At 40.0% G+C, this 11,542-nt stretch overlaps 1 protein-coding gene and 1 non-coding gene across 2 annotated transcripts; one reads left to right on the top strand and one right to left on the bottom strand.

Annotated features, from left to right (window-relative positions):
- Nucleotides 1–3,666: 3,666 nt before the first annotated feature.
- LOC145168026 (small nucleolar RNA R71) lies at nucleotides 3,667–3,773 on the bottom strand. The gene has a single exon (XR_013741621.1). It is a non-coding gene; the product is annotated as a small nucleolar RNA R71 (small nucleolar RNA).
- A 1,069-nt stretch (nucleotides 3,774–4,842) lies between these two features.
- LOC145163840 (uncharacterized) lies at nucleotides 4,843–5,460 on the top strand. Its single transcript, XM_079082590.1, has one exon. The coding sequence runs from the start codon at nucleotides 4,843–4,845 to the stop codon at nucleotides 5,458–5,460; it is 618 nt and encodes a 205-aa protein (XP_078938716.1).
- The last annotated feature ends 6,082 nt before the right edge of the window (nucleotides 5,461–11,542 follow it).

Genomic DNA, 11,542 nt, shown 5'->3' with positions numbered 1-11,542 from the left:
GGAGAGTCAACACTAGGGCCTCGCATAACTTGTAACGCCCGGAAGTTATCAGGTATTATGATTATTATTATTCAAGCCAATTGTATTTTTTTGTTTCTTTAAATGGAAGATTTAAGGCGTACGCTGGGCGTACAAGGTGTTACATGCGGCGTACATAGGAGAGGCGCGCGTCGGGGAGGCTCCATGTGTACGATGGGCGTACCCATGCGTACGCGGGCCGTAGGGTGTTCAGATGCAAACCCTAAAATTTTAGGGTTTGCACCCTATTTAAACAACTTATATCCCCCAACATCATTATCCTCTCAGCCTCCCTTGCCCTCTCAGTGTCCATCTCGAACCCTAACCCTCTCATTTGTATCTTGAGCTCATTTTGAAGTTTTTGGTGTGTTTTGGGTGGTTTTGAAGAGATAGAAGTTTGAAGAAGGAGCAAGAAGTTGGAGAAAGCTTGTAGATCCAGGGGATTAGCATCATTTCTGACTCATTTGAGGTATCAAGCTCCAAACTTGATTATTGTTTCTTAGATTTGATTTTAGGGTTGTTTTGTGTCACTTTTGGACTCCATTGTTGGGGATTCTTGTATATTGATGGTTTCAAACCTTAAGAACTGTCCTTTTGAGCCCTTAGAAGCACTTAGGGTCATAAAAATCAGAATTGGTTGGTTGAGACCCAACCATGCAAGTGTGTGATGGTCTCAAAGTTTGCTATAGAGCCAAAATCATGTTTTGGCCCCCACCCATGCATGCAAGCACATAAAGTTTGTAACTTTATGGACTAAGATGTCTTTAAGGACCTAGATCTGCATTCTGGATGTGACGACTTAATGGATTAAGTCAAAAATTGATCCCCAAGGAAACTGGCCAGTACGCTGGGCGTAATCCTTGTACGTTACGCGTACTGGGTCAGTTTCTCGCTTCTGGTCAAGGCCAGCGTACGCTGGGCGTAAGTGTCAAGTACGTCGCGCGTACGCATGCAAAGTGGCGAACTTGGGCTTTTGGGCCTTGGAGGTTGGGCCTGAACAGTTGGGGCCCATAACCCACTGTGGAGTGGAGTTTGGGCCTAGGACTGAGAATTCTAGTATTTGGGCCCTAATGGTCAACTCAAAACATATCATTTATAAGGTTAAGGATTTATTGGGCTTGGGGCAAGGCCCATTTGGAGAATTGGGCCCAATTTGGAAAATTGGGCCATTAGGGGCCTTTAATGGGTCATTGGTGGGCTGGGAAGGATAAGATGGGTTTGGGTCGTGGGTATGGTCCAATTTTAGATCAAGGGGTAAAATGGTCATTGATATGTTCATATTTAGCCTATATTTCGATTAGAATTTTATTACTTTTTGGCTAATTTATTGCAATTTATGGACAAAAGGTACTTAATTATGTTTAAATTGTATTTTCAGTCTAAAAGATGAGCTCGGAAGCAAAAGGAAGCGGGAAATGCGATCGGGAACTCGAGAATTGAAGAAAGAAGAAGAAAAGAAGAAAAGAGTCAAAATCCTGAAGGACTCGGCGAGTTGGACGACTACTCGACGAGTCCCCACGAATGTTCGCGAAGCAAAATACAAAGTCATTGTCGTATACGGATTCTTAAAGGGGACTCGGCGAGTCGGTTATCTACTCGGCGAGTAGCCCCTGTTTTCTAAAGACTATAAATAGTAGCAAATGCCGAATTAAAACCTCTCTCTGGAACCCTTGGGGATTACTCTGCGGATAAGGTGCTGCTGGAGCTTTGAAGTTCGTGAAGACAACCCTATACTTCAACTTTAAGGAGATTAAAGGCAAAATTAGTATACTCTTTACGTTATCTTTTATTTGAACCATGTTTGAGTTATTAGACATTGTCTGTGAGCTACTATCTGCTGTGATTATGAGCTAAACTTATTATCTTCTGTTTAGGATAGATAAATTTACAACTATGGATTGATTTGTGGTTGGATTAATTGTTTATTGGTGAATTTTGTTTTATTAAGCTTGTTAAAGAACCTTATGCATTAACCACAACTATTTTCTGCTAATTAACAAGTAATTAAGTTGCATGAACATCTCTTAATTGCTTATCTCATATGATTTATGTCAAAACATTGTTATGTGCCTAGGAATAGCGAATTTTAAACTAGGGTTAACTAGAAAATGGGTAAATTAATGTGTGAGCTTGTGTGATAAACCATCAACAAGAGGTTAATTGAATTAGTAATTTGATTAGCTAATTACAAGTATTATTTAACCCGAATAAATAAACTAGGAAATTCATTAGTTTAAACACTTGATCACTGCTTAAATTAATCTATTTTCTAAGGATTGGTAATAACGAATGTGAATCTAATCACTTTAACCGGTAGCCAATAACAATTAATCCATTGCACTTGCCATAAAATTAATCATAGGAGTAAATGAATCGAACCTAAACAGAAGTATCCTTATTATTGAATTTAGTTGGTTTTTACTTTCTTTATCTGTAGCTATTTAATTTGTGTGTTAGTTAATTTGTTAAGTTTCTATTCTTGCAAAACTAGAGAAAACCTTTTACTTCTATTACTTGTTTTAGTTAATTCTAGTTATTAGTTTAATTACCGTTCCCTGTGTTCGATACTCTGCTTATTCAACTATACCACCAATTGACAGGTCCACTGCCTTTGTGTGTCTAAATTATATCTTAAAGTAGGACTAAAACTAGTGCATTTATATACACATCTAGTTTTTGGCGCCGTTGTCGGGGAACGGTTCAAAAATTAACTCTAACTGCTAGTGTTATTGATCCTTTATGTGAGATCTATCTTGCACAAAGTTACTGCTTAGTAATTTCGTTATTAGGATTAAGTATTAAGTTTTTATGTTTTTAAGTTTTTGTTAAAAAAATTTCTGTCTTAACCTTGAACTCGCAGAGTGCAGTCGAAGCTACTCGACGAGTCCAAGGCGAATTTCCAGTTTCGTTTTTTATTTCATTTTTGTTCTTTTTACGCGTTTCTTTGTTTTGAATGTAGTACGCTTATGACCAGGGGAGGAGGCACACCATTGATTCCACTACTTGAAGACCCGGAAGCAACTTTAAGGAAAAACAAAGGCAAAACCGTAGGCGAAACCGCGACATCGAAGAATTCGCCGTTGAAGAATCTCAAATCTCTTTTTAGCAAGAAAAAGGGCAAGAAAGTAGGAGAATCCAGCATCTTTTCATTGGCGTACGAAGACCCGAAGAAGGAGGACACCAAGTACGAAACCGAAAAGGAAGAAAGCGAATTTGAAGAAGGAAGCGACATAGAAGGCGAACTAGCTAACACCATGGCTAACATCGATGATGTTCCCATGGGTGAATGGAAGAAAAGGATGCGTGACGACACCGGCCCAGGACTCGTGCAACCCGCGATTCCCGCAACTGCCTCCTTTGAACTTAAGGGCCACATACTTGCTCAACTTAAGGAAATCCCATTCTTCGGGAAGGATCACGAAGACGCATACAAGCATCTTGACGAGGTCAACGACGTAGCCGACTACTTCAATATTCCTAATGTACCTCGCGACACTGTTTTGCTTCGTATGTTACCGGTCACATTTAAGGGCGCCGCGAAGGATTGACTGAAATCACTCCCTCCAGGATCCAACACTACTTGGGCTAAAATGCGTGAGGAATTTATCGATCAATTTTGCCCCCCCCCTCCCCCCCTCAAATATAGCAAAATTAAAGAAAGCCATAGCCAATTTTGAGCAACAAGCTGGAGATTCACTTTATGAGGCATGGGAGAGATACAAAGGCCTACTAAGGAACTGCCCACACCATGATCTAAACAGTCAACAAGAAGTCTCCATTTTCTATGATGGAGTAAATATGACAACTAGGTAACTCCTTGATTCACAAGGACCACTCACAAAGAAAGCACCTCCGGTGATAAAGGCTCTAATTGAAGAATTCTCTAAGCATTCTAGAGAATATCATAACCCAAGGAATGACTTAACTCGAGGGGCGGTGAATTCTATTACTGATGACATGGCAGCAATGATGGCAAAATTGGAAAGCATGGATCGAAGAATGACTAAGATGGACCAATCCATCCATGCCATTAGAGTGGGATGTGAAAACTATAGAGGACCTCACCTTACTAAGGAATGTGACATTGACAAGAATGGGAACCGGAAAGTACAAGTGTGCTATTCAAGTGGTGATAGGTATGATGACAATTGGCGAAAACCCAAGAAAGAATGGCTACCATATGATGAGTACAAAAAGGCAAAGGAGGAAAACTATAAGCAAAAAGAAAGAGGCTTTTATCAAAAGGAGGAACCGGTGCTAGAAACGAAATCAGACTTGGAAGATATGCTTACAAGATTCGTAGACGCGTCCGAGAAAAGGCATAACGATACCGATGCTGCGATAAAAGATCAACAAAACATGTTGAGAGAACACCAAATTATGATGAAAGATCAACAAGCTCGACTTAGGAATAAGCAAGCATCCATTCTCAACATAGAAAAGCAGCTAGGCCAACTTGCACAACAACTGAACGGGAGAAGACCGGGTGGACTTTCTAGTAATACCAAAAGTAACCCAAAAGGCGCACATATAAACATCGTTACAACTAGGAGTGGGAAGATTATAACTCCTCTGGCCCCTATTCAGAAAGAATATCCTAAGTTATTGCAAGAGGAAGAAACAGAAACTGAAGAATCGCAATTTCCCGATCCGACTCGCCGAGTCGTAGATATGGACTCGACGAGTCCCCCACCTGAACAGAAAAATAAAACTCATGTGAAGCCATATCAGCCTCCACTGTCATTTCCAGCTCAAGCCAGACAATAAAAGAATGATGTTGATTACCAAAAGTTCCTGGAACACATAAAGGCCCTTCAAATTAATATGCCATTCATCGAAGCAGTTGCACAAATGCGAAAATATGCCAAATTCCTAAAGGAGTTGTTAACTAATAGAAATAAGATGGAAGAGGTGAAGAAAGTGGTCTTAAATGAAAATTGTTCAGCTGCCATGTTGAAAAAATTACCTAAGAAGAAGGGTGATCCGGTAAGCTTAACCTTACCTTCTCAATTCGGAAACTTAGCTACTATTTACGCATTGGCTGATTCGGGAGCAAGTGTAAATCTCATGCCATACTCATTCTTCAAGAAATTAGATCTTCCGGAGCCAAGGCCAATTCGTTTGGCAATCCACTTAGCAAATAAAACGGTCACATTTCCAAGGGGAATATGTGAAGATTTATTGGTGAAATTTGATAAGTTTGTATTCCCCGCGGATTTCATAGTACTAGACATGGAAGCAGATCCTCAAGTTCCGATCATACTTGGAAGACCTTTTCTCAACACCGCGAGTGCTATAGTTGACATGCGAGATTCTAAACTTACTCTTCGGGTAGGAGACGAATCAGTTACATTTGGAGTTGATCAAGCAATGAAGCATGCAAGGAATAGTGATGACACGACATTATCGGTTGATATGTTAGAAGAGTTAATGGAGGAATGAAAAGAAGACGAGCCAAACAAGTCCATCATCACCTTTGAAGAAGAATTTGATGCTGAAAGAGACCTGATGGAGATATAGAGACTGCTCGAGGAAGCTGAATATAATGATATAATCAGAAGTGCAGAAAGCCCGACTCACTGAGTAGCTTTTACCGACTCGACGAGTCCATTCAAAAAACCCCGATCAGTCGCGAATTTAGCCTAAGACTCGACGAGTCCCCTCACTAGACTCGACATGTTCAGCATTCAGAACACAAAATCTGAACTAAAAATTCTACTGGATCACTTGGAGTATGTATTTCTTGAAGATGGCCAACAAAAACCAGTAATTATAGCTGCTGATCTAGCCAAACATGAAAAAGAAAGCCTTGTGGGAGTACTAAAGAAGAGGCAAGGAGCCATAGAATGGAAGATAACTGATATCAAGGGGATTAGTCCAGCTTATTGCTCTCATAAGATTAACTTAGAAGATGGAGCTAAACCTGTAGTTCAACGCCAAAGAAGACTTAACCCAAACATGCAAGAAGTTGTGAAAAAGGAGGTGGTTAAACTATTAGATGTTGGGATCATTTACTCAATCTTTGATAGCCCATGGGTAACCGGGTGGCGCGTTTGTATCGACTACAGAAAGCTAAATGATGCTACATGCAAGGATCACTTCCCGTTGCCATTTATTCATCAAATGCTAGAAAGGATTTCCGGTCATCTATATTATTGTTTTCTCGATGGCTTTTCAGAGTATTTTCAAATTCCAATCGACCCACAAGACCAAGAGAATACCACTTTTACATGCCCAAGTGGAACATTCACATATAGACGCATGCCTTTTGGGTTATGCAATGCACCAGCTACTTTCCAAATGTGCATGATGGCCATCTTTCACGACATGATTGGGAAATTTATGGAGGTCTTTATGGATGACTTCTCGGTTTTCGGGTCATCTTTTGAAGATTGTTTATCCAATTTGGATTTGATGCTAGCTAGATGTGAGAAGACCAACCTTGTCCTTAATTGATAGAAGTGCCACTTCATGGTAAAAGAAGGAATTGTGTTGGGACACAAAGTTTCAAGAAAGGGGATTGAGGTAGATAGAGCAAAAGTTGACACAATCGCTAAGTTACCCCCTCCAACAAATGTAAAAGGGGTAAGGAGCTTTCTTGGCCATGCGGAATTTTATCGTCGCTTCATTAAAGACTTCTCAAAGATCACTAGGCCTTTGACTCAACTACTCTTGAAGGACGCTCCATTCGATTTCTCTAAAGAAAGTCATGAAGCATTTCATTTATTAAAAGAAAGATTGACCACTACTCCCATCATGATAGCCCCAAATTGGGATCTTCCTTTCGAGCTAATGTGTGATGCTAGTGACTATGCAGTGGGAGCTGTTTTAGGGCAAAGGGTTGATAAACATTTTCAACCTATCTACTATACAAGTAAAACTTTGAACCCAATTCAAGAAAACTACACTACTACCGAAAAGGAGCTACTACCGATGGTATATGCTTTTGATAAATTCCGACCATATTTAGTCTTATCCAAGACCATAGTTTTTACAGACCATTCTGCCCTTAAGTATCTTTTTGCTAAACAAGATGCTAAGCCAAGATTGATACGTTGGGTCTTGCTTCTACAAGAATTTGATATTGAAATAAGAGACAAAAAGGGAATGGAGAATGTGGCTGCCGACCATTTATCAAGATTAGAAAACCCGCATTTGGAGGAATTGGAAGAAAACAAGATTGGAGATGATTTTCCTGATGAATATCTTTTGGTAATAACAGGAGAGGTGTCATGGCTTGCGGATATAGCTAATTACTTAGCAACTGAATACATTCCAAAAGACTTAACCCGCCAACCAAAGAAGAAATTCTTTTCAGGAATCAAGTACTATTTTTGGGACGAGCCATACCTTTTCCGAAGCTGCGCAGACAGGATGATATGAAGATGTGTGTTCGGGAAAGAGAGTCGGGAAATCTTGGAACATTGCCATAGCGGACCTACTGGGCGACATCATGGAGCACATTATACAGCTAAAAAGATTTTTGATATTGGTTTCTATTGGCCTACAATTTTCAAAGATGTTGCTCAATATGTCAAAGAATGCGATTTGTGCCAACGAGCGTGTAACATATCATCCCGGAACGAGATGCTCCAACATAATATTCAAGTTTGTGAAATATTTGATATTTGGGGGATTGACTTTATGGGTCCTTTCCCAATGTAAAAAGAGAATAAATATATCCTAGTGGCAGTCGACTACGTATCCAAATGGGCGGAAGCACAAGCTTTACCTACTAATGATGCTCGAGTGGTGGTGCGTTTTCTTAAAAAGTTGTTCTCAAGGTTTGGAGTTCCTAAAGCTCTTACTAGTGACCAGGCACTCACTTTGCAAATGATCAATTAGCTAAGGTGTTAAAAAGATATGGTGTACACCATAGATTTTCAACATCCTATCATCCACAAACGAGTGGACAAACTGAAGTGACAAATCGGGCATGAAAAAGAATTTTGGAGAGATCGATTGGAGGAAATAGAAAGGAGTGTTCGGATAAGCTTGATGATGCACTTTGGGATTTTCGAACAGCTTTCAAAACACCTATTGGTACTACACCATATAGGTTAGTTTATGGAAAAAATTGTCACTTGCCGGTTGAAATAGAGCATAAAGCATTTTGGGCTTTAAGATGTGTAATTTTGACTTGGTTGAACTTCGTACCAACCGGTTAATGCAAATGAATGCCCTTGAAGAACTTAGAAATGAATCATACATAAATTCCTTAATATACAAAGAGAAGACTAAGAAATGGCATGACAAGAGACTAAAGGGTAATAAGGACTTTCATGAAGGACAAAAGGTGTTACTCTTCAATTCAAGGTTAAAGCTTTTCCCGGGCAAGCTAAAAACAAGGTGGGATGGGCCTTTTGTGGTTAAACAAGTTTTCCCACGTGGAGCTATCGAGCTTTTATCAAAAGATGGAACCCCTTTCAAGGTTAATGGGCATCGGGTGAAGATATATGAAGAAGGAATCCCAAAAGATGAAGGACTTGAAGAAGGGCTCGATTTAGAGGAAAGCACTGCAACATAGCACGGGAAGGAGTCCAGCTAACGACTCCTCAAAAAGAAGCGCTTCCGGGAGGCAACCCGATTTTAGAGTTTGCTTTCTTTTTACCTTTCTTTTTCATTTTATCTTCGTTTTTTTTAGGATTTGTCTGTTTCAATCTTCTTCTTTGCATAAAATGATTGCTTGAGGGCAAGCAAAGCTCAAGTGTGGGGTATGGTGGCATAGAATTTAAGAACTCAAAAAATTTTCAAACAGAATGAAAAACTCGTCGAGTCCATTTACCTACTCGTCGAGTCCATTTACCTACTCGGCGAGTCCATTTGAAAAATTGCGATATCTCGCAGATTCGCGTATCTACTCGGCGAGTACACGTATTAATCCGAAAAAAAATAATAAATAATTTTTACATTCTGTAAAATAGGGTTTTAACCCTAATAGTAAAAACACCTTATCATTTATCAAGCCACAGCCGCTCGACGAGCAACTCTCTCTCAAGCTTCATCTCCAATTTCTTGTGTTTCCCTCACAATCTCACCAAAAAGGTAACAATTTTCTGCCTAATCTTGTTAAAGTTCACACCTTTGGTAGATTAATGATCATAATTTGTGCAATTACGGATTTTGGAGTTTACTCCAATTCTAGGGTTTTGATTTTTGGTCAAGTTAGGTTGTTATAGACGAAATTTTTTGTGGAATAATGCTTAATAGACATACCTAGACAAACCCTAGACTAATTTATAGATTTGAATGGCTGATTTTGCCCGATTCGAAAAAGCGACTCGCACAGTTCATGCCACTCGCTGAGTCTGTTCTTGTACTCGGCGAGTCCATGATACACTTACAAATGTTTTTTTATATATTTTAATGTTCTGTGATATTTTGGTTTGTTCTTTTTTGTTTTGTTTTGCAGGAAAAATGTCTAGGCGTGGTAAGAGTTCAAGAGGAAGTGGTCATGGGGACATCCCATGGCTAAACTTCCCAAAAATCACTTCAAGATCCTCATTAGCCCGTGCTAAGAACAAGCTGGAAACATTTAATAGAAAGGAGATCTATGTTCCTAACGAGATCGATTGGCCAGGCGGGATTGGAGGAGGAACTAACCCCGTACTTGGTCAAGACCTTTGAGCAAAATGGGGTGACAATCCATTGTGATGTGTGGAACCGGCTGTTTAGAATTCAAGAACCGGTCTATCAGGAATTGTGCTGGGAATTTTTCTCTACCATCTCCTTCCGAGGTGGTAGTGATTATTACGATACGAGTATCATAACTTTCTGTCTTGGAGGAGAGTTCCGCCAGTGCAGCATAAATGAGCTTGCGTGGAGGATAAGGATTTATGACCACAATGTGGTCATGTCTGAAGATTTCGAGTCCTTCCTTGGACATTGCCACAAAGACCTTCCCGAGGAAGTGGTTGCTGCTACCTAGTGGAATACTATCGCCAACCGGGTTTACAATCCTTCCTCTGCTCAAGAGGGAAGCATCCGTTCTTCCATTCATCATTTGATCCACCGTCTTATCACAAGCACCATTAATATGCGGAAGGACGATGACAAAGTCCCGACCCTCGACATTTTCTACTTGTGGAGCATCATTACTCCCGATGTTTTTTGCAATTTGCCTTATTGTTTGGCAAAATACTTGGCGGAAGGAGCAGTTAAGGAGAGGATCACCTCTAAAATTAATGGCGGGATGTTTGTGACCAAGTTGGCTAGGACATATGGGATCTTGGAACAAGGGGCTGGAAACTTTTTGACAATGGTTCCTACCCCTCCTTTTAGCATTACACTATTTAGGAGGGCACGAATCATTGAGGACTATGGTGGGGGCACATTGGTATTCCACATGCGGATGAGGTTTTGGTACCCGAGGAGCCGGGAAGGCGGGTGAGACAACGAAGGGAACATGTCCGTGAAGACCCACCAGTCATTCCGGTGGATGAGAAGGTACCAGGATGATCTTGGACAGAGCATGAATTACCACAATGGGTCATTTTTTTACTTGTTTGAACAAATGAATATTGCGCCAAGACCCGGGCGCGAATATCCTTATGTCCAAAGTTGGGAAGAGAGGGTGAATCAAAGGATGAATCAAGCCGGAGGTAGCGGAGTTGGAGGAGAAGAAGATGGAGATGAAGATTGAGTATCTTGTGGTTTTTATTTGTTTGGTTGTTTAAAGACTATTTTTATTTGTTTTTGTGTGTTTTGGTTGGTTCTTGAACTTATAGTAATTAGGTTTAAGAAGGAATTTTTATTGTTATCTATCACTTGTGGTTGTGTTTATCTTTTCAGTTTGAAGCTTAGAATGCATGCAAGAGTCTAGAGTCAAAGCTTACCAAGTGAGAAATCGAGTCTAGGCGAGAGAAAAAACAAAGTTTGAGTCGTATTATGAGTCCGACCGAGAGAAGAAGTATTAAGTGATTATTTTCTGAAGTAAAATGAGGGAAATAATGATATCACCCACATACCTCAAAATTGGACCCGGGCAGAATTCACATTTTTTTTCACTCAGCGATCTACTCGCCGAGTGCACTTTATGGACTCGGCGAGTCCATGTGAAAAACCACGACTTTTCTTCCAATTGCACTACAACTCGGCGAGTCTATATACCTACTCGACGAGTTGCTCATTCTTTCACTTTCAAGCCTATGATTTGATGACATTTGATATGGGCATTGGTTATTTGCTTTGAAGATCATTTTTCGGGCATTTTTCGAGACTATTTTCCTGCATATTTGAAGCTGTACCACACGAGATATGACACCCAAGGCATGGATGAGTTGTTCCCATGTCTAAAGTCAATTGAAGATGGAGCTCAAAATAAATAAATATCGACCTCGCCACTACTATCCCAGGGGAGTTTGTTCCAATTCCCTCTCTATTTTGTCATTGTCTTTATCATGCATAATATGCAATGAGGTCATTGCATAAATTAAGTGTGGGGGTAGGGGTTGATTATATTAGTTACAATAGAATCCTAACTTAGGTAAAATTTTGAAGTTTTTTTTAAATTGCTAAGATTAAT

The sequence above is a fragment of the Lactuca virosa genome, chromosome 3 (assembly GCF_052849685.1).
Source record: "Lactuca virosa cultivar CGN04683 chromosome 3, Lactuca_virosa_CGN04683_v6, whole genome shotgun sequence".
NCBI classification, from domain to species: Eukaryota; Viridiplantae; Streptophyta; class Magnoliopsida; order Asterales; family Asteraceae; genus Lactuca; species Lactuca virosa.
This window is presented reverse-complemented; position numbering and strand designations above follow the sequence as displayed.

What these genes read in the sequence shown, in the direction of transcription:
- LOC145163840 (XM_079082590.1), top strand. Translation starts at nt 4,843, where the DNA reads ATGCCATTCATCGAAGCAGTTGCACAAATGCGAAAATATGCCAAATTC.